The 23326-nt window shown below is 40.2% G+C and overlaps 1 protein-coding gene across 8 annotated transcripts in view; it reads right to left on the reverse strand.

The window, feature by feature from the left end:
• Window positions 1–23326, reverse strand: part of TBC1D5 (TBC1 domain family member 5) — a 361094-nt gene that overhangs the window by 32000 nt on the left and 305768 nt on the right. For 7 of the 8 annotated variants that reach the window (XM_081159844.1, XM_081159850.1, XM_081159849.1 and 4 more), the window contains 3 exons: window positions 20260–20552; window positions 15912–15977; window positions 3561–3724 (listed from right to left, as the gene is read on the reverse strand). In XM_081159844.1, coding sequence (XP_081015970.1) covers window positions 3561–3724; window positions 15912–15977; window positions 20260–20552 — 523 coding nt within the window. The remainder of the gene's footprint in view (window positions 1–3560; window positions 3725–15911; window positions 15978–20259; window positions 20553–23326) is intronic. The other variant, XM_081159851.1, reaches the window with a different exon arrangement.

The following is a 23326-nucleotide window of genomic DNA, read 5'->3' on the forward strand; positions in this document are numbered from 1 at the left end:
TGACACGAGAATTTTCAAAACTTGCAATACCTATTTAGTCAGGGGCACTGACCTCTTTTCTACTAGACTGTCAAATAAAAAAATGACTACGGCCAACACAACAACAGCCTTAGGTCATACAGCAGAGCTGCATCTTACTGGTCACGTCGCATGATAAGGTTGTGTCTGATTAGTTAATTCTCGGAACCAGAAATCCTTATATACAATATAGGCACCTGAGTTTTTAAGAAGTCACTTTGGTAAATCAATCAAAACTATACATTTTTGTGTGTGTGTATGAGATAGGCAAAAAATATATTTTTGTGTGTGCTGCAAAATTTTAGTAATTAGTTTATGTGTGCCACGAGATGAAAAAGGTTGAAAATTCGCTGTTCTAGAGTATTATACACGAATTTTCCACTATGGAAGATGGGGCTTTAACTCTAATGACCATCACCACCTGCTCCCTCCTCTCCGCATGCAAACAAACAGTTCCCACACCCCATCTTCTCAAATGAATTTTATCATGGTTTTGATTAGATTAATAGCCAATAGGCTTACATTGTAGTGTCTATGTAAATTATAGTCATGGCTCACTTACAAGATTTTTCATAACTTTTTTTTCTTTTCCTGTAGCTATTTCACTTTTCTTTGGGGTTACAGATTGTCCTGTGTTTTACCGGCTTATTTTTTCTCAAGTCATCACCAATTTAAACCCAAACTCACCTATAGTTGTATAAATTTCTCAATTTATCCAAATATATTAGTTATTCTTACAATTTCATTTTCTTGGAGAAAGCTTTCTGGAACCTTCTAACTTGCTTCAATCTGCTCTCTGTACCTGCTAAGTAGCTGTGTTATACATAGTTTTGGGATCTCCCTACATTATCATTCCAGAAAATATTTTTGTCTTGCTCTGGGTGATCTATTACTTGTCCTCATGTATTCCTCATTCTTAGCATATGTCCTCGTTGTAGAGCATGTCCTCTAGTGGAGTCTGAGGTGCATGGGAATACATTTTTTGAATCCTAAATGTCAGAAAGTGGCTTTATTCTACCCTCACATTTAATTAGTTCGGTTAAGTGTTGAATCTAGGTCGGAAGTAATTTTCTCTGAACTCTGAAGGTATTCCTCCATTGTCTCGTTTCTGGCGTTGCTATGGGATATTTGTAGCTATGGGAAATTTGTAGCTATGATAATTCTTGATCCTTTGTTGGAAATCTTTCCTTTCACCCAATTCTACAAGTTTGTAGGATATCACTTTGTTCCCAGAGTTCTGAATTTCTTCAGTGATGTATTTGTGGGTGGGTTTATAGTTACTTGTGTGGGACATTCCATGGAACATTTCAATCTGAAAACTCAGGTATTTCATGAATGGAAAACTTTATCGAATTGTATTTTTGACTATTTCCTTCCTTTCATTTTGTTTGTTCTTTCTTTCTGGAACTTCTGTTTTTGAGATTTTGAACTTCTGGGGTTGGTTCTCTAATTTTCATATATTTTTCTTTCTTACCTCTCATTTCTGCTTGTATTCTATTTCTGGGGAGATTGCCTCAATTTTATCTTCCAACTCTTCTATTGAGTTTTAATTGTAGATATTGTTCTTTAATTTCTAATAGCTTTGTTGTGGTTGTGTTCTGAATGAATATTTTTTCTGAAGCATTCTACTCCTGCATAGACTTGTTTCCTCCAAGTTGCTTTTTTTCTTTAATAACATTTTATTATTTTGATGTCAAAATAGTTTTTGCCTAAAGAGTCACTCAGAAAATAAATTTTAAAAGAATGATAGTTTTAAAGAGAGGTATTTCATGCTAATATCATTATTTGCTATTTTCCAACCACAGGTAAATAACATGCCCAGGGCTCAACTTGTGTTATTTTTGCTTCATTAGTGTGTACCAGGTACTCACATGAAAACATCAGGACACAAATATAAATGATACTTTTTCTATTTGTTTTTTGTCTGTCTTTCACTATCAGATACTCTCCTCAGGTACCTGTGGTCCTTGGCTGTGCTGCTCCCATGAAATAATGTAAACTAAGAGTTGAGCGCGGGCCTGTGTTTGGATGGGGCATGAGGCTGGGTGCACTGTGAGTGAGCTGGCTAGTTCCCTGAAGAACCACTAAGGTCAGAATGTACATACTGGAACTCTGGGAAGCAAGTGGGGTGAGGCCTGAGGACCTCAACTTCAGTAGTTAAATAAACCCACCATCCCTTTCCCAGTAGGGGGGTGCCACACTTGAACAAGCCTCAGCCCGAGGACTACCCTGCAGTCTTCTGCCAGCATGGGGGAGGGACTCGAACTGCTTTCTGAAGAGACGTCTCGCCAACCCTCATGTCTTCAGTTCCACCTTTCCCCCATGTCCAGTTCCTGAGCTTCCAGAAGATTAAATCTAAATCACGCTGCTTCTTGGTTTCTACCTACTGCTGACTTGGTGTTGGGTTTTTTCAGGCTGCTAAGTTAGTTAGCACTTAACATCTGCTTTCCAAGTCACAAAAACGTGTTGCTGCTGCTCCTCTCCCGCTCTCTCATTCCTTGAGGGTTTATCTTTAACCACTCTAATGTCCCCGCCGTGGAATTTCCGAGGGAGCAGAGCTAACTGCCTGCATTCAAGCTGCCACCTTTAAATGAACGCTCCATTCTGCTCCTCCACAAATGAGAGAATCACAGTTGCCACCCGCGGAGGGGCCCCGGGAGCGGGTGTGAACTCCGCCCTCCCAGGGCAAAGCGCGCTGATTAACGCGCAGAGGAGGCGCCTGAAGCACCGCAGAGCTGCCTTGCCCACGGTCACACACAGTCACGCAGAGACATCACGTTGTCTAGCCTATGTTCCATAAATAATTATCCCTCAAAAGTTTTACTCCCCCCCCCCCGACTTAGGACTATTTCAGCAACAGCTGGAGTCTTCTCTGTAATACCTTAAATTTCCTTCTTCTTCCAGTGGGCAGATGAATTCTTCATAGAATAGTGTGTTAAACTAGCTACAAAATGTGGCTAAATGTTTTATTTCTTGTGATTTGGCTTAACATTTTCAGACACACCAGGCTGTTGTTTTTTAAAGTAGCTGATATGCTTTAGAGCATATGTCCTTTCGAGTAATGCATACGAAGGCTCTTAGAGAGCAACTATCGATATGCCCTAATTGAAATGTGATTTGTGTAACTTTTTAAAATGAGTGGTAAAATAAGTTTTAATTTTCAAGGAATACTTAAAACTGAAAAAAAACCCAGCTTGGTTTGTTTTAGTGTCTTAATCTATTATTTGTTATAATGCTATTTGCTACATTTTAGAAAAAACAAATCAACCACAGGCTTTGACAAAAAGGCATTTGTAGGGGGGAAAAAAGGACCCGAGGTTTGGGGTTGAACTTATTTTAAATTGATGCTACATTCACCCCAGCCCAGTGTAATATAAACCACAGCTTTAAAATATTCCTTAAAATTTTAAGTTATTTTTGATGAATAATTCATTTTAGTCTATAATTTTAGATTGTAAAAATTTTAAGAGCTTTGTAAGAATGCATCCATCACTCCAGAGGAAAATGAAGTATAAAAAGGTAAACCGTTGCTAAATACTTACAGATTCTTTTCTGCCCATAGTTTTGCTGTGAGAGCGGGAACGGGAGATGTTGCTGAAGAAGGAATCCTTTTTAGTAGCAGACAAAGGTGGGGAGCCAGTGAATTCTCTCCCTCCAGGCAAGCTCTCGATGCTTGGAGATGAACTGATGTTTTTAGAACTTTGTCCTGTAAGAAAAATTAAGCAGCAATAATGAAACACCACTCTCACTAAGCGATTGAACTTTTTCATAAATGATCAGTTATGATACTTCTTTGTTACACTCTCAACACAATGACACTATGGAGCATATTAAAATGCACATGCTTTTAACCAGAGTAGCTGCCAATTTTTTAAAACAATATAGTATGCTATCGTTTTGTACACGTAATTTATACTACAATAGTCCAATGTTGCACACTTATAAAAAAATTTAAAAATCCAATTTTTAGAAATCACAGGTTAAAAGACTGGACCCTCAGAAATGGAATCATCCTTAATAACAGAAACTGGAAACTATTATATTGTACATTATAATATTAATATAAAAAAATTGAAACCCTTCACTGGTTTTCCAAAGAGTCTCTTTCCTTTTCTTTAATTGCAGAACAGATGTGTGGCTACTCCAGTCTATGGTAGAAGCATCTAGAAATGGGGGCAAGGTGCTGGCTCACAGGGCCTGTGTCTAGACTGGTCCCTATGTTAGAGTGGGTACATCTGTGATGCCCAACAATGCTCTTTTCACCGAGAGGTTCTGGAGCCCTAGAGCTCCCTCAGACAGGAGGCAAGGGCTCTGGTAACTCCTGCTGAGAGGACACCCGCTGTAGAAGTCAGGTATACAGAATTAGCTACAGCCAGGCCCACGCAGGTCTCACGTACAAAAGGGGCTGCTCTCACAAGACTGTTAGGGGAACGTAAGGGCCTAGTAAAATACCTGCTGCTTTCATTCATTCAACCATCAGTACCCGAAGGCCCAGTAAGAGCTAGACGCTTATGGGTGCAGGGAGACAGTGGAAACTAAAACTGTAAAAATACTATCTTTTAGGGAATGTACTTTCTAGTGAGGGGGAGACAGACAACTACAGGGTGGGGCAAAAGTATGCTTACAGTTTTTTGTATGGAAAATAATACAATAATTGACAAATAACAATACAAGAATAAACTGTGTTTTGTGTACTCAAAACTGTAAATCTACCTTTGTTCTACCCTGTACGTTAGTAAAACATGATTTTAGATGGCGGTAAGTGCTGTGGAGAAAAAGCAAGCAGTAAAGGCAGTGAAGGCGAGCACTCAGAGGAAGGTGCTGCGACTTGAAACAGAATGGTCAGGGCAGATGTCGCCGAGTACTGTGGACCGGCATCTGAGCAAAAACCTGGAGGTGAAACGCCAGCGCTGCAGATAATCTGAAGGAGCAGCAAGTACAAAAGCCCCAGCAGGACCTCTGTGCTTTCCAGGAGCAGCAAGGTGGCCAGTGCGGCTAAAGCTGAGAATGAGGGGCCAGGGAGGAGATGAGGTCTGAGAGCGAGCAGGGTCAGGTCAGGTAGGGGCTCTAGGGGGTTTGGATTACTTTTACTCTGAGAAGGGAAGCCACTGGAAGCCACTAGAGGGTCTGAGCAGACAAGGGACCTAATTTGACTTAATTTAAAAAGTGGCAGGAGAGAGCGAAAGCAGAGAAATAAGTTTTTGCCACTGCAAAACTCCAAGCAGAATGATCAGAGGTTGGTGGTGAGAAGAGGTCAGATTCTGGACAAAACCGACTAGTCTTGCAGAGAATTATTTTAGGAGGAGGAGAGAAAGCGAGGAGTCACATTTAACTCCAAATGCGCTCAAGTTAGATAGTGGTGGTAGTTGAGCATTCTCTGCAAATATGCTAAAATCCACTGAAATAAAAGTGAATTTTAAGGTATATGAATTCTATCTTAATAAAGTTGCGATTTTTATAAAGTCAGTTTTCACATTTAACTCCCAGCTAGTGACTGGCAATAAAGAGCCTGCCCATTTCCACCCAACACAGGGCCCGTCTCGTAGGAAATCCTGGCTTGAGTTTCTTGTTCGGTTTGCAGAGACTCTTGTGACGTCTGCATCACAGTTTGACGAAACCCCCCTCCCTAGTTCTATTTCCTCCTCTTTTCCTGCCACAGGTTATTCTCTAAGAAAACCTTTCGTACTTCTGTCTCCACCTGTAATGGATGGTATTGTTGCTGACCCCCGAAGGACAGTAACCATGAGGTGAAGAGAGGAGAGGGGAGAACAGGTCCCGGCACCTAGTTCTCGATGGTACAGGGTCCTAGAATGCTGGAGCTAAAAAAGACCTCCGGAACCACCTATTAATTTATTTTCTCTTTTTAAAATTATACCACTAATATGTAAATACAGTCTCACTGTAAATGGATTAAATGCAAAAACTGCCTTTATAAAAAAAACCCCAGCTTTACTGAGATATAATTCATATACCATAAAATTTAACCATTTAAAGTGTATAATTCAGTGGTTTTTAGTATATTCAGAGATTCTCAACAACCACCATCTAATTTTACAATGTTTTGGTAACCCAAGAAAGAAAACTTGCACCCATTAGCAGTTACTCCCAATACTCTCCTCCCCATAACCCCTGGCAACCATGAATCTACTGTCTCTATGCCTTTTCTGGATGTCATATAATGGAATGATACAGTATGTGATCTTTTGTGACTGGCTTCTTTCAGTTGGCACAATGTTTTCAAGGTGCATTCACACTGAAGGATGTATCAGTATGCACATAACACTTTTTGTTTATCCACTCATGAGCTGATGGACATTTAGCTTGTATTCTTGACTATTATAAATAATGCTGCTATGAACACTCATGCAAAATTTTTTCTGAAAATGTATGTTTTCATTTCTCTTGGGTTAAAACCTAGGAGTGGAATTGCTGGGTCAATATAGTAAGTCTGTGTTTAACATTTTGAGAAATTGACAAACTGTTTTTGCAAGTGGCTACAACATTTCATATATCTATCAGCATTATATGAGGGTTCCAATTTCTCCATATCCTTGTGAACACTTATTGGCTTTTTATTTTAGCCATCCTAGTGGGTGTGAAGTCTTATCTGATTGTGACTTTTGTTTGCAATTTCCCAAAGCAAATGACTAACGATGCTGAGCATCTTTTCATATGCAAGTATTAGACATCTGTATACCTTCTTTGGAGAAATGCGTATTCAAATTGTTTGCCTATTTTTAACATTGGGTTGTCTTTTTATTGTTATCTATATATTCTAGGTACAATCCCTTTTCAGATACATGATTTGCAAAAAAATCTTTCCCATATATGCATTGTCTTTTCACTTTCTTAACCATTCTTTGAAGCGAAAAAGTTTTTAATTTTGATGAAGTCCTATTTACCTATTTTTCCTTTAGTTGCTTATGCTGTTGGTATCATGTCTAAGAAGCCACTGCCTAACCCAAGTCACAAAGATTTACTCCTATGCTTTCTATTAAGAGTGTTATAGTTTTAATTCTTGTATTTAAGGCTATGGTCCATTTTGAGTTAATTTTTGTATATAGCATGAGGAAATAGTTCAACTTTATTCTTTTGCATGTGGATATCCAGTCTTCCCAGTACTATTTGTAGAAAGACTATTCTTTCCACTTTGGTCTTGGCACTCCTTTTTAAAAATTAATTTACCGTAAACTTATGAGTTTATTTCTATGCTCTTAACTCTATTCTGTTTATTCATGCCTATCTTTATGTTAGTATCGCACTGTATTTGATTACTGTAGCTATATAGGAAGCTTTGACATCAAGAAATGTGAGTTCTCTTTCAACACTGCTTTGGCTGTTAGAGGTGCTTTGCATTTCCATATGAGTTTTAGGATTAGTTTGTTAATTTCTCCCCAAAAGGATACCTGAGATTCTCATGGGGATTTTTATGAATATGTAGGTCAGTTTGGGTAGTATTGCCATCTTAACAGTATAAGATACAAGCAAAGTACATTTATATTGTCCTTTATATTTATCTATATAGTTGCCATTATAATTTCCCTTTTTCTTTGTGTAGATTTGAATTAATTTCTAGTGTTCTTTCATCAGCCTGAATGACTCCCTTTACTGTGTCCTGTAGGACAGATTTGCTGGCAATGAATTGTTTTTATCTGTGACTGTCTTAATTTTCCTTCCTTTTTGAAGGATAGTTTTATTGGATATAGAATTATTGGTTGACAGTTTTCTTTAAAAAATGTCATCCTACTACCTTCTGGCTTCTGTAGTTTTAATAAAAAATCAGCTGTTAATGTTACTGAAGTTCCCTTGGATACCATGAGTTGATTTTCTCTTGCTGCTTTCAATATTCTCTCCTTGTTGTTGGCTTTTAAGTTTGACTATGATGTATCCAAGTGTGGATGTCTTTGAGTTTATCCTGCTTGGAGTTAACTGAGCTTCTTGGACATACAGTTGTTGTTGTTGTTTTCCATAAAACTGGGGAATATTTCACTAGCATTTCTACAAATATTCCTTTTGTCCCCTTCTCTCTTCTCTCCTCTTGACTTCCATCATCTGCATATTGGCAAGCCTCATGGTATTCTCTAAGTCTTTGAGACTCTGTTCACTTTTCTTCATTCTTTAATCTTTCTATTTTTTAGACTGGATAATCTCAATTGATATATCTTCAAGTTCTTACTCTTCTGTCAACTCAAATCTGCTGTTGATGCTCTGTGGTGAATTTTTTTATTTTAGTTAATGTAGTTTTCAACTCCAGAATATCTATTTGGTTCTTAATTACTATCTCTTTAAAATATTCTCTATTTGGTGAGACATTGATCTCATACATTCCTTTAGTTCTTTAGACAAAGTTTCCTTTAGTGTTTTGGAGATATTTATAATAGCTGATTTAAAGTTTTTAGTAGGTCCAGTGTCTCAACTTCCTCAGGGACAGTTTGTATTGACTGCTTTTTCCCCTGTATATGAGCCATACTTTCTACTTTCCTGTTTCTTTGTCTCAGAATTTTTGTTGAAAACTAGACATTTTAATAAAATAATGTGCCAGCTCTGGGAATTAGATCCCATCCTATCCCCTGGACTTATTTTACTTGTTGTTTGCTGGTTTTTTTTAGTGACTTCCTTAAACTAATTTTGCTAAGTCTATATCCTTTTGGTGTCTGGCCACCAAAGTCTCCGCCTGGTTAGCTTAGTGGTCAGTAAAGAGACAGAGATTTCCTTTCCTTAAATGTCTTGAACCATTAAGTCTCTAAGCCTTGGCTGGGGCTTCTGTGTGTGTTGGGCATGCCTTCAGTGCTCCAGCAGAGATTTACAATTCTGCTTTAGCCTTCATTCCTGCCTATGCAGAGCCTCAAGTTCATCCAGAGTTGAGAGACTGTGCCCTTCTCAAGTCTTTCCTGGCCACGTGCACAGTCTTGCATGTGTGTGGCCATTCAGAATCCCAGGAATATATTAGAGCCTTTCAAAGACCCTTCCGGGTCTTTGATATTTCCTTGTAAGTTTTTTGCTAGCCTCTGATTTTCCTGTTAAGTTTTTGGTTAGCCTCTTGTTTGCTCCATTTCTACCTTGGGCAGCTGTGATGTTAGGTAATTTCCACTGATTATTTTCTATGGATGCCCTGTGGACAGGGTTTATCCCTTAGTGAGCTCTGAATAAGGTCAAATAAAGACAAGCCCTGTGAATGAGGCTTTTCCAGGGAGCTGCTGGACAAGTCAAACAGTTACAATTTATTGGGGATGGGACTTTCAGGGTGCTTCAAGTCCATTCTTTCTCCTCCAGTGGTTGCAAGGCTGATGGTTATCAAAGACTACGGCAGACCTGGGAAGGGGTGGGAGGGATAAGGCAAGTTAAAAAGCTACAAAGAATGCTGTTCTTACTGAGATCCAGCCCTTCTTCCTTTGAATAGATGCTTCTCAAATTGCTGCAATTCTTTGATTAATTTCCAGAGTTCTGAAAAAGCTGATTTTGACATTTCTGCCACTGATCTTGTTGCTTTTATTAAGAAACATGTTCAGAGGTCCTTAGTTTGTCATTCCAAAAATGCTTCCCTCTGTGACTTGTGTTTTGGATTGAACTTGGTCTTTGAAATTTGTCTTTCTCTTATATACAAGTCTGCCTTACTCTTTTTAATGGCTGTGAAGAAAAAAAATTGTAGTTTTCCTAAATAGACATTTAAGATTTTCCAATTTTTTGTCTTTACAAACTAAATGACAATTAAAACTCAAAAGAGGTATGCCTTTAGGTACAAACAGTTGGCGATTTCTATTAGGTAAAGTTATATAAATGGGATGGCTATGTCTCATCGTGCATTTTAAATTTACACAAATGATTCTGAATTGCTTTCTTCTAGGATTTTAACCTACATTTGTGTGTATGTATATTTATACATGTGTCAATGCAACACTATATTTATCTATTCATCTAATTTTTTATTTGATTCACCTGATGGAGGGAGAACTTCATTATGTTAGTGTGAAGTTTCCTGAAAACTAGTAAGGCTGAATATCTTCAATTTATTTATATCGGCCATCTGAAGGTCCTGTGTGAATTGTGTCTGCTCATTTTATTTTTAAAAGCTGATTTAGGGGAGTTCCTCCTAAATCCTGGAACTCAGCCATTTGTGTATAAGTGTATGTGTGTGTGTATCTATATGTTCCTTTATGGCTTTTGTTTTTACGGTCCTGCTTAGGAAGGCATTTCTTACCCCAACATGATGTAGTGGGAAAAAATTTAAGTATTTATTATAAATCTAGGTTTTTCCTTTTTCCTTTTGTAAATATTTTCTCAGTGCTCCTTGGAACTCTACTCTTTAAGAAGATTTTATTGCCTTGGGGTGGTGGAAGGCATAGCTAAAACAAAAGGAATGTTTGCTTAGCTTTGAGTTTCAAATTGCTTTTTAAAGTCCATAGAAAAAAAGATAAATCTAAGAAGCCACAGCATTTTGATTTGCAAGAACATGGCTTTCTCACAAAATGAAATGAAACTTTTTTTAGCTTTTTCTAAGTTTATACAACTGAACTTATCTGTCCCTTCAAAATTTGAGTCACCCACCTATACAATTCTCTGGTGCTGGTGACTTTTTAAAGGCATTATGATGAAGGCTTTTGGGATTTTTTTTTCTATGTTCATTCCACTATTAAGGTTTTCTGCTTCTGCTTGGGTCAATTTTGATAATTCGAATCTTCCCCCTAAAAGCCATATACGAGACACAAAGAATAATGGCTACGCCCTCCATCTGCAGAGCCTGTGAGTGTGTCACTTTACAGGGCAAAAGGACTTCTCAGGTGTGAAGGTTAAGGACCCCGAGGCAGGAGAATCCCCGAGGTTATGGTGGTGGGCTGGTGTAAGCACAAAAGTCCTTCTCCTGGAGCAGGAGGCAGAAGAAGCAGTTGGAGATGTGACTGAAGAAAAGGGAGAGGGCTGACCCGTGAGAGGGGCCTGACCTGGCACTGCTGGGCCACGGTGGCGTCCTCTAGGAGGTGAGAATGGCTGCAGCTGACAGCCAGCAAAGAAAAGGGGACACTGGCTCTATAATCACACGGGGTGGAATTCTGCCAAGAAAGCACGTGATTCTCTCCTAGAGCCCCTGACACCTAGGTTTTAGCTTGGTGAGATCGTAGCAGACTTCTAACCTACAGAATGAAATGAATGGGAAACTTCTTAGTAAGCCTTTCATTATTATACTCTACTCGTGATCTCCAGGCTCTCAATATCTGGCATTACAGTTCAAATTCCAAGTTAATCTAAAATGCCAGGTGGAATCATGTTCATTTTATTATACTCCTGGAAAAAGAATTTTGTCTACGAATACAACTTTTTTCCATTTCTTCCAAAATGAAAAAAATAGTTGTGAGCAGTTACATATGTCACACCTTATAGAATCTTAGTTGCCTTGAATACTTCTGAAATAAGGAAGTACCTATTATATCTACCTATCTGATATTTATAATATATAAGTAAAGTTCTACCAAACTTATTGGGAAAACTCACCATTTAAAAGGATTTATAACATTATCAAAGAAAAAAATCCTTATAAAAAGCAAGTATTCCATCATGAAATTATAATAAGACCATGAAACTTTGTCTTTGATTCTAGACTTTATCTGTACGATAGCTGTGTACTATTCATTTTTTTACCAACCTCCCTGATACACATACTTCCATAGCCTGTCTACCCAAAGAAGAGATCAGAAAATTAAAATACACTTCAGCAATGTGATATTGCAAAATGTTAGTCCATGGACATATATGGACCTTTACACACATGATCTCCTTTTATCTTAATGGCATTGTGAGGTAGTTATGTATAAGAAAACTTAGGCTTGGAGAGTTTAGTAAACTTGCCCAAGGACATAGTTATATGTATAGCTAGCAACATCATAAGATTTGTCCAAAGTTAAAGACTGTGCCAACACATATTCCATTTCTGTATCATAGAGAGTGACTCCAGGGAGCTATTAATTCAAAACAGCAAAGAAATATACAAACAAACAAACAAAAACCAAACCCCAAACAAACCGTGTTTGGAGAAGAGCCCCATGTACCCAATTTTTAGGACATATACAGCTTTAGGATGTGTAAAGGTATCTTGAGATGGTGTTTTCTGCAAACAGAAAGCTGATGGCCAGGCCTCTTGTATTCAACTACAGGTCACTGAAGGCAGGGACTGTGCATTACCAGCCTCAGCCGCTGGGGATAGATAGTTAGCACAGTGGATGCAGTGGGGCTACAATAAAGTTCTTGGCCTAGATCTCACATAAAAACCCTGCACAAAATATATTTCCCCTCAATTACAGAAATGAGCTTACTAACATTTTTGTGCCCTTTGGGACATCTCCTCTGGAGATCTGTGGGAAAAGCCCCGGCACCAGAAGTAGTGTTGCCTTGAGCGAGAAGAAAGGCCGCTCGGACTTCCCTGCCCTTTTCGTGAATGGACGAGACCGCCGATCCCCAGGCCTCCCCTGCACACTTCTGAGCCGAGGAGTCGAGATTCTCAGCGAGCTGCAGCCCATAAACTACGCAGTGGTCTGAAGCCCTAGAAACCTTTTCACATTTTAAACTGATAGGAACAACACGAATCATTTCTTTTGTTGCACTCAAGCTAAAGCTTATTCTTCGAGGCACTTTCTCGAGTGTACTGCTGCGGTGGGTGCCCTGCCGGGGCCCCCTGCAGGACCAAGGCACCTATTCCTCGGCTGCTGGGAGTTGTCTTAAAAAAGCAAATTCTCCTGTTGCACATTTTACAGGATTGCAACCTATACTGCGAGATATAAAGTGACCTTTCCAAATTTTCCAAAAGTTATTTACTGACCTAAATTGTGAAATCTTACTTTTTCTTCAAAAAGTTAAAACCCATATAATAATTGTGTGTTAAAAAGACAAGGATGCCACTGAAACAGACTACACATAACCAAAGAATCAGGGCGAGTACCCTCGTCTCCCGAGGACAGACCTTGGGAAGCCCGAATGACAGTTTCAGCTCCACGAGGCAAAAGCGGATCTGCTCTGGAAATATCACACAGGGGAGCAGAGTGGGTCTGGCACACCGATGAAGTTCTCTAGCTTCTAACGTTAGTAATCCTGTTAAGCATGGGTTGTTAGAAAGGTTTTGTTGCCGCCACTAACTATTTTGGTTTACTTCTCCTTGCCTTTGCCTCCTGACCCTCTGCAGGAAGCGTGCCGAGGAAAACGCAAAGTGGCTTCTTCAGCCGGGGCGGGGAGCGTCTCACTGTTGCATCATCTCATCACAGACTGAAAGCTGTTTATTTGGACCTCATGTCTTATAAAGTGGCTGGAGCGCTCCCTAGCACCCTAGAGCCTTCCCTAGCACCCTGGAGCCCTCCCTAGCACCCTGGAGCCTTCCTAGCAGACTGGAGCCCTCCCTAGTACCCTGGAGCCCTCTCTAGCACCCTGGAGCCTTCCCTAGCACCCTGGAGCCTTCCCTAGCAGACTGGAGTCCTCCCTAGCACCCTAGAGCCTTCCCTATTCCCTAGCACCCTGGAACCTTCCCTAGCAGACTGGAGCCCTCCCTAGCACCCAGGAGCCTTCCCTAGCAGACTGGAGTCCTCCCTAGCACCCTAGAGCCTTCCCTATTCCCTAGCACCCAGGAGCCTTCCCTAGCAGACTGGAGTCCTCCCTAGCACCCTAGAGCCTTCCCTATTCCCTAGCACCCTGGAGCCTTCCCTAGCACCTTGGAGCCTTCCCTAGCAGACTGGAGCCCTCCCTAGCACCCTGAAGCCCTCTATAGCACCCTGGAGCCTTCCCTAGCACCCTGGAGCCTTCCCTAGCAGACTGGAGCCCTCCCTAGCACCCTGAAGCCCTCTATAGCACCCTGGAGCCTTCCCTAGCACCCTGGAGCCTTCCCTAGCAGACTGGAGCCCTCCCTAGCAGACTGACAGACTCTCTGACAGAGTGCGGGAGGCAGGGGGTTTCTGAACAGGGTCTTCAGAAAAAGAGCTGGTTCCTGCCTGTGTAGGCTGGCCTGGATCATTAAAACAGGCTGATGCCCACGCAACCTGGTAAAGCTGTAAGGAAAGCAAGGGACCAAGGACAACAGTGGCTGGCACATAGGAGGCACTCCATAAATACTTGTTGAGTAAATAAATGAAATCATTCTAATTATATAACATTGGTCATTTGAATACAATGATACAATCTTCCTCCTTCAAGATTCTGTTAAAAAGGCAACATGGTTGAGGCAGCTCTGGTCTGCAGGGCAACATGGATTGAGCAATAACAGCACAGAAGCAGAAGTCGGAATGAGCAAGGCAGCCTTCGGCTTCTTTCCACAGCCAAACTAACTTTGGGATAAAAAAACACTTGTTAAACAGTTGTTGGGGGGAGGGGCGCTCAGATTTTAATTTTAGGAAACAGATTTAAGTCCTCTGAATTATCATATCGGATAATCACATCAATATTTACTTCAGTGCAATAGCTGACAAGGCTAAAGAGCAATCATTTGGAGGCTGTGTGCCTTTTCTAGCTCCATGTTACCGCATTCCTTTATAGCATGTAGCAGACACCAGGAAGAGTAAACAGTGGCTCCTCACGGAATCCCAGGCTAAAAACCCTCAAAGGTCAGATGGTTCAATTACCAGAACGCAGCCAGAAACTATACCTGGGAACACAGAACTATATATAGGAGTGAGGTCACATCCCTCTATAGCAACAGTTTTGTTTTTTAAGATCTTAAGCCACACACTGCTCATTTCCTAAACACAATATATTCTTTTCTGTTAATTTATCAAAAGACACAGGTATTATGAAGACATATCATTATTAGAACAGTATTTTAATACTACTAGCATGGCTAAATTATGTGGATATTTTAAATGAAGGAAAACATGATATGAATTTTAACTAATATTGCTATCTTTTCTGTTTGAATTTGAATGGAAGATTCTTAGTTAGTCTAGACTTCCACTTAATACAGAACTCCTCTCTCTAGCATATTTTATCTGAAAGAGTACTTAATAAAAGATTAATGCAGCAACTTCAAATATTTATGTTTTTAAATTCCATAGGAAGTGCTGAATATGGATTTCTATTATTTTGTATTTCTTAAATAAACCTTTTCTTAGATTTTGAAAAATCAATTATGATATTAAAATGTTACCTTTCAATTATATATATATTTTAAACATGTCTTTATTGATTTAAGAGAGAGGAAGGGAGAGGGAGAAAGAGACAGAAACATCAATGATGAGAGAGAGTCATTGGCTGGCTGCGTCCTGCACGCCCCCTGCTGCAGATCGAGCCCCAAACCTGGGCACGTGCCTGCCAGGAATTGAACCTCGACCTCCTGGTTCATAGGTCGATGCTCAACCACTGAGCCAGGCTGGCTGGGTATTGCCTTTTAATATTAAATAATTGCCAGTTATGTATGGAGATTTGTCACACCAAACTTTCTGTTAATATGACTAATAATACAAAGCCGGTACTTAAAAACTTATTTCAAAATCAAGTTGTAATTCTTTTAGATAAAATATAGCAAGTACTCTGGCTAATACAATAATATGCATACAAACAGCACACAGATCGTCTAATCTGAGAATTAATTTTTCAGTCACTGTCACAAAGCACCTATGCAACAATAAAGACACCTTGGTGTAAGCTGCTCAATAAAAAAGTGTTAAAATCACCAGAAAATACAGAGTGACCATACTTTGCAAGGAAAGAGTCTGGTGCAAACTTAACAGAAAACCGACATCACAAGTAGATTTGGCATCACCAAGGTGTGACAGGAGAGGAGACTTTTGTTCTAAACAACAGTGCCACTCAGTGGCTGGACAATGGTAGTGAACTGATCAACGGCATGAACGGAGGGCGGGCAGAAAGAACCCCGGGGTTTTGGAACAGGCAAGGACAACACTGCAGGCAAACTGCCGCGGTAACTGTACCTTGGAGGTCAGTTAGGGTCTGGGCAGGAACAGAAACCTGAGCACTGCTTCCTGTAACTACATCACCTGGATTTCATAAGAAAAAATAATTAGGTTTCATAAAAAGGAAAAATCATCAACTTCTCTCATACTTAATGTAATACATTTATCAATTGAATTACTAAAAGTAAAATAAAACAGAAAATACAGTGCAATCTTATGAAAATAAATATAAAATATTTTTAAAAGGAACTATTTTTTAAGTGTTTCCTAAAAAGCATTTGTGCTTATTTTTCTTAAAGAAAAAACAACAAGTTTCTATGAGTCTAAAGTATAAAACAAGTTTCTACCAGTTGAAAGTATAGGAAACTCTAGCAATCAAAAGATTTTGCTGAATAAACTTCATTGTGCTACAAATATTAGTGTGATTTTATATTTTCTTTAAAAAATTCTTTATCCAAAAAGTTAAATGCATTTATTAGGTAAGCATTCTTTTGAAATTGATTTCCCTCTATAACAGACAAAATTTATTTTTAACTAAACTTGAAACCAATTTCTTCAGTGATCAAATCAAGACTTAAACAAGTTCTAATTTCATATTAAGTATTGAAAAGATTTCAAAAGTTCCCACATGCACTTATAAATGTCAACATGTAAAAATAAATCTGTGAACGGCATACCCTTTAAACTTGATATACTTATTATAGGCGCGATTTCACTTACAAATTGGACCTGCAGTAAATGCTTAAAATAAAGAAGTGTTCAGATTCGAAAAACAAAGGAAATGGAGGAAAAGGAGTGCATTTAAAAAAAAAATTATTTTATTGATTTCAGAGAGAGGAAAGGAGAGGGAGAGAGAGAAACATCAGTGATGAGAGAGTCATTGATCGGCTGCCTCCTGCACGCCCCCCACCAGGGATAGAACCCGCAACCCGGGCATGTGCCCTGACCGGGAATCGAACCATGATCTCCTGGATCCTAGGTCGATGCTCAACCGCTGAGCCACGCCGGCCAGGCAAGGAGTGCATTTTAAGAACACAGGAAAGAAAGGAAAAGGAGCCCCATGGGACATTTCATGAAGGACTGAGGTAGACTGCCATTTAGAAGGAAGACGTTTGGCTTATTTGATTTCCTCCCTGGGTGGCAAAGTTCAACATTAAACAGCCACTGTCAACAGCATCTGAAGGCCTATGTTATTTTGAGATTAACAAGGTAAAAAAAAACAAGCCTTCTTAAAAGGCACCATATTTTCTATGTATGATAATGTGTGATTAATAGACTTGCTTCCCCTGTAGTTTTTATACAATAGTAAAAAATCCATTTTTGAATTCAACACCATAGCCTCAGTGCCTTGACCACTTGCTACAATTATGATTTACAGCGTGGCCAGCTCATCTGGAAATTATTGGGTTGTAATTATATCACCCCTATCAATTAACAGTACACACATTTATATTCTCCTATAACTGCAATAAAATCTATAAATAGGTACATATTCCAAACAAGTGATAAACAGCTTTGAGCAGAAGTTATCAGGTCCTGAATTTTCACAGTACAGTTAACTCTCTATTCACTGGTAAACGGTGTGCTTATTTTCTGTATATTTGAAGGAGATTTCGATTTTATGCTTGCAACCCATTTTATTCTGCTGCTGCTGGATCATCTATTAGTGTATATTTAGTGACTGAAAACTAATTTTAATATTAAATATCACCAGGAAAATTATGGAGGAACATCTGTGTTCCCCTTTCCTTCCTTCACGACCCTTCCCGACATGCACGAATGACAGAATGCATTTCAAACAACATATACATGAATTTTCTGTTTTCGGTACAACTGCTCCCCTGTATGAGCACAAATGATTGAGAGTTAACTAACCTAGGAAAGCCATAAGCATTTTCATCTTCATAAACAACCATTTTTCAAAACAACTTTCAAATTTTCCAGCAGAGGACACTAAAAAGGCTGTTACATTATCTTTCCTCAACGGCACTGCGTAGATGGGGCCGTTCTGAGATAGTCAGAAGTCATATTCCAGCACCAGCCTCCTGACAGGCCAATGACTGTGCCCACCCTACCTGCCAAATCTGGGTCACACCTGTGGACTGGCGGGAGCCACAGCACGGCAGGACACCTGCGGGACATACCAGCTTAAAGAACCCATGTTGGAGAAGTGTTTTTCATCGCAGGATTAACAATCTTTCACCAAAGGAACCACAGATTTTTGGAGCTAGAAGACACCCCAGGGATCCGTCAAAAATTCTTACTTCAGGGTTGGAAACGAAGGGTCAGGGAGCTCCAGGGTTCTGCCTACAGGTCACTGGTGAGTGAATGAAGAGCATAAACCTGCACTAGCTTCTGCTTGTATACACTGCTCGCCTTGCCTTTTCCTCCGGTTTCTCCAAGCCTTTATGCGGGGAGGGGCATCAGCAGGACTATTTATCTCCAATATGAAGGCAGACAAGCTTTTTGTAGATTGACATGAGAAGAACAAATCAGAAGTGAAAAGATAGAAGAGATGCCAACTGAGGCCACTTTCTTCCAGCACGGGGATCGGTTATAAAATGCCCCAGTGATGCTACTCATGTTCCAAATACTCTGCTTAAGTGCTCTGTTGTCTTCTTATAACTGGGGACTTAGTTTTCATCAATTGTTCCATCCTCACGCACTTCCTTTCTCACTTACTGTGATATTAATACTTGACATTTCCTTAGAGACACAACTTTATATTTCTATAGTCATTTGGCTTGGTTCCTCAGAAAATTTAAGCTACAGCATTAAGAGATTCTCTGACTCATTTGCCTGCCATCAGTTAGAATTACTACCGACTACAGCTTGTTATCAAAGCAATACTGAAATCATATTTGTTTAGAACAATAAAACAGTACAATTAAGAAATATATAAAATAACATTCATTTCCATTCTGTAAGTGGGCATGTCTCCTGGCATTAAAATCCGTTTACAACATGTTAATGGTTTGCAGTCTCCTTTTCTTTAAATCATGCGTGATAGCTTTACATTTAAAAAAGGATATAATTTTAAACAAGATAGTTTTATGTAGGTAAACTGAACACTCTAATAGAAATTGAAATACTAATATATAACGTCTAATACTTCATATAGGCTACAACAGATAACATGATGTAATTAATGGAAGAACACACATACTCATTGAATAATACTCATTGTTTCATATCATTGGGGAATAAAGCCTATTTAACTTAAATTTACTAATTTCATTGCCAGTATTTTAAAATTTTTCATAATTTTGGATGCAGATGTCTTAAACAGAGTATACGGAAGACGGTTCAAGGGCTTCCCACTGACTGGCTATTACTATTGTTCCTGTCGACGCCGGTTACTGCGTGGCTGTTCCACAGGGAGCCCTCCAGATGTGAACGAGGCATGTGTCAGTACATCTGCCTTGAAGCAAACTGGCTGCAGACCTGATGCTCTGTGAGGTCTTAGGAATGGTTTTTGTAGATTTTCTGCTATTATGTTATTATTTCTTTCCTCTACAGTATAGATAGCAGAGCCCATCACTAAAAAATAGATATAGCTCATTTAACCTGCTTTGAGTGGGGGGACTTTAATATATATGTCTCTGAAAATAAGTAGAAAGTAGAAAGATTCTGAGTAAGAATCCGAAGGGCTCTCTTAAGAATAAAATACATGTGGGAGGTGAAGCCCTGGAGAGGTCTGGAAACAGAAACGAGCTTACTGAGTCCCAGCAGCAGGAGGGCCACCGATAGAGAGCAGCACCAAGAGCAGCGCCCTCGCTCAGGGAACGAGATTGGGATCGGGTCACCTCCCGGGCGTCCTCTGCTCCCACGTTCTATGTTCACCTTCTAGTGCACGGACTCAGACACTTACTTTGGCTGCCTGACATTCAGAGGTAAAACTGGATGAGTGACTGTGAGCCCAGTGGCATGCTTCCTCCAAGCCAACCTCATGGGGCAGTGCCTTGACTAGTACAGCCCATGGTGTCTGCAGCTGCCCATTTCAGATTCTCTTCCAGTCGGAAGCATTATCACCCAGGTGAGCAGAGACCACAGTCAACTGATTTCAAATTCTGCGTTGTGACAGTTCGTGCCATACTCTGGGGGCCTCCACAGGACTCAGGTGCAAGTATACTATCATATAAATGTCAAAAAATACCTTAACAAATTAGCTCATAAAATGTTCATAATTAAGAACAATACAATATCTGATCATCTCACTTAAAAGGATCTAATACAATGGATTCATTTAAAATTAAGTTTTGCATTAATTTCTGTTTCTAGAAGCCGGTTTCTCACAGGCATGCGAGGAGATCCCCCAGCCTGTACTGCAAGTGTTTTCTTTAGATGTATTCGTACTTTTCCTTACCTTTGTTCAGTTGCACTGGCATGCTTTCTGATTTCATCAGCCTCTGCTGCTGCTGCTGCTGCTGCTGTTGCTGCTGCTGCTGCTGCTGCTGCTGCTGCAAATGATGCCTGGGCACCTCTGCTAAGGTCCTGGTGGGAACCACAGCAGCGGAGGAACTGCCACCACTGCCTCCAGATACAGGGCCACCGGCACTGCCTGGGGCTGTTGCTGGAGAAATCAACTTCCTTCCAAAATTAATCAGGCTATTAGAGACCTTATTTATATTCAGGGGAGTGCCGCCTTTGGCATTGGTCCTGTAAAAAAAATTAGGTAGAGAGACATTATTTAAATTAGAGGGCAACTGTGCTTCACACCATTTCACATACTCCACTGGTATAGAAACATACCTTACCTGCTTCAAAAACGGCCATTTACCAGATCAGCTGCACCAAGTGAGAAGTGAAAACTTAAAAGTGACCACAGGATAATAAAACAACAAGATTCTTAAAAATGTAGCTTATGGGAAATAGTCTTTATAACTTTTCTTTCATCCATCCATCCATCCATCCATCCACCCATCCATCCAATAAATAGGGCCTATTATGTGCCAACACTGTGCTAAGTTCGGGGAATACAACTGTTCAAAACAGACATAGTTCCCCTCCTGGAGCTTCCAGTCTAGCAGGGAAGAAATATATTAATCAAATAATCACATACATAAGTGTATGATTAACACCTATGATGAGGACTACAAAGGAGAGACACAGGGCTGGGCAAGTCTTGGGCTGCCCAAAGAAGGAGGCACCTGTGAAGCGAAAATGAGGCTGGGAGGTTTCCCACTAGCCCTCCCATGCGGTACGAGGCCATATTTAATCTTTGAAAAATAAATGTGTCTGAGAGTCAAGAAGTAAATCCACAGAAATTACATCAAGTGCTCAGTTCATGAGAACTGCAATCCACCTCCACCCCCCTACTACCTGCCCAGCTTCCCACAGGTTCCCCCCACTGCCCTGCTTTCCTTTTCGTGACAGCGCCTTCCATCATCTGGCACAGGGCATGTTCTACTCATTTGGTTATTATTTGCCGCTTCCTCCAATCCCCACTAGAATAAAAGTTTCATGAAGACAAGGATTTCTGCCTCTCTGCTGCACTGCCATTGCCCCACACAAATAGGTGTAAGTATCTGTTAAGTGGCAGCCGCATCTACTATAGTCTAGGTCTTCTCACCTATCTCGGTGGAAGAAGAGTCTGTGCTCCTAGCTGGGGCAGCCTCTCCACGCAGGATCGGACCCCAGCTCCTCTGAATTTCCCAGCTTGTTGCCCCTGCGTCTCCCTCCCTCCCCTGCACCATCATTTTCTCCGCTCCGGTGTGATCATCAGCATACAACCGGTGTGTGTACTAACGTCTCCTTTGAACCTCGCTCCTTTCTAGTTACCATTCCACTCCCCGTAGCCCCCAAGCCCCCCCCCCCAAGAGAGTGTCTTAAGGTGCTACTGCTGCTTCTTCAATCCCTGGGTCACTAAGGTCTGGTGGTGGCCTTGCCATTGCTCTGAATGCACTCCTTGAGGTCACCAATGACTGCACTGCAGAGCCAAAGGTCCTTTCTCATCTTACTCTCCGTCTCAGCAGCAATGAACTCGCATAAACACGCCCTCCCTTCAGACACTTCCTCCTGAGGCTTCCAGGGTTGGCCAGCGCCTGTGCTTAACTGTCTGGCAGATAGAAGACACCAAGTAAACATTTGTTGAATGAATGATCACTTCTCAAATGGCTCAAGGTCTTGAAGTATTTCAGAGCTACTATCTTCCTGAAGACCAGCTATGATGATAAACTATTTTAGTTGTAGGAAACAGTCCAACTCTGACATCACCAAAGTTTGTACTTTTATTGCCCAAATAATTAACAGAAGCTTACTTTCTCCCATTTCGCTTTTTCTTCATTAAAGTGGGAAACTGCACATCAAGCTTGAGGGATTCATTTATTTGATTTTAGTTAACTTGAATTTTACTATCATTTCCTTCTCTCAGATCTACCTGGCAGCACTTACCTACTAACTCTCCCGCTTTTCACATGACACGTGTACCCCGGGCATTACTACGTGTAGTGCTAAAGCCAACAGTCCTAGAATAAAAAGGAAAGACCACTATGCTTCTTCCTCCCTCAAAGTTTTCTCTAATGGTTACTAGCTGATATTATGGGCTAGGTATTGGAGATCTAAACATTGCTTTGGAAATAGGACAAATCAAATTTAAAACTTGGAATTCAGCTCTATAAAAAAAGATTTATTCATTTATAGCTTAATAAAATATGGGGGGGGGGAATCAGTTTTCAAAGGGTTCTTTTTGCATCAAGTTTAATCTCAAAAGAACTGAGCTATTTAATGCCCGTCCAAAAATTACTGAAAATAATGTTTCCTAATAGAGATAAAGATATATAGTGATTACGCACCACCTACTCCATTTCCAGCCGTTCCTTAATGAATGAGAGAATTCTCAATTTACAGGCACTGTAGCTTACCAACAGAGAAGGCAGTGGATATGTTTGTTGAGAAGAGTGAGTAGAAGGAGACAAACCTGTAAGTTCTGGATTAGGAGGGCATTCGGCTCCGGCACTGTGCCGCACTCAGCGGCCCACGCGCACGGCCATCTCTTGTGAGGCGGCAGGAAGAACAGCCGTCATGATATTGAAGTTCTTTTGCATTTTAGTTTTGCTTCCTTGCAAGTCAAGATTCATAATTCACAGATATGAAGAAGTTATAATGTTGTTACCCTTCTTTATAAACAAAAATGTACTAGTCAAATTCCCATATTGCCAGTTGTAAAATTTATATGCTGATAAAAGTACTAAGCAACTGCTGGAGCGTTATCAAGAGAATGCAGTTAATGCAACTTCATTACTACTAATAACCACGGAAACATATAGATCAAGCTCGTGCCGAGGAATTTTTCATCTGAATAGCTCTTAAAAGGGGATGAGCGCTGGTTTCCTTTTTTGAACATTTTTTGTTTTTAACCAATTAATTTCTCCCTCATTCACCACCCATTGCTTCCAGAAGAATATTTTCTTTTCAAAACAACTACTGAGAGT

The sequence above is a fragment of the Miniopterus schreibersii genome (genome assembly GCF_964146895.1).
Source record: "Miniopterus schreibersii genome assembly, chromosome: 15".
NCBI classification, from domain to species: domain Eukaryota; kingdom Metazoa; phylum Chordata; class Mammalia; order Chiroptera; family Miniopteridae; genus Miniopterus; species Miniopterus schreibersii.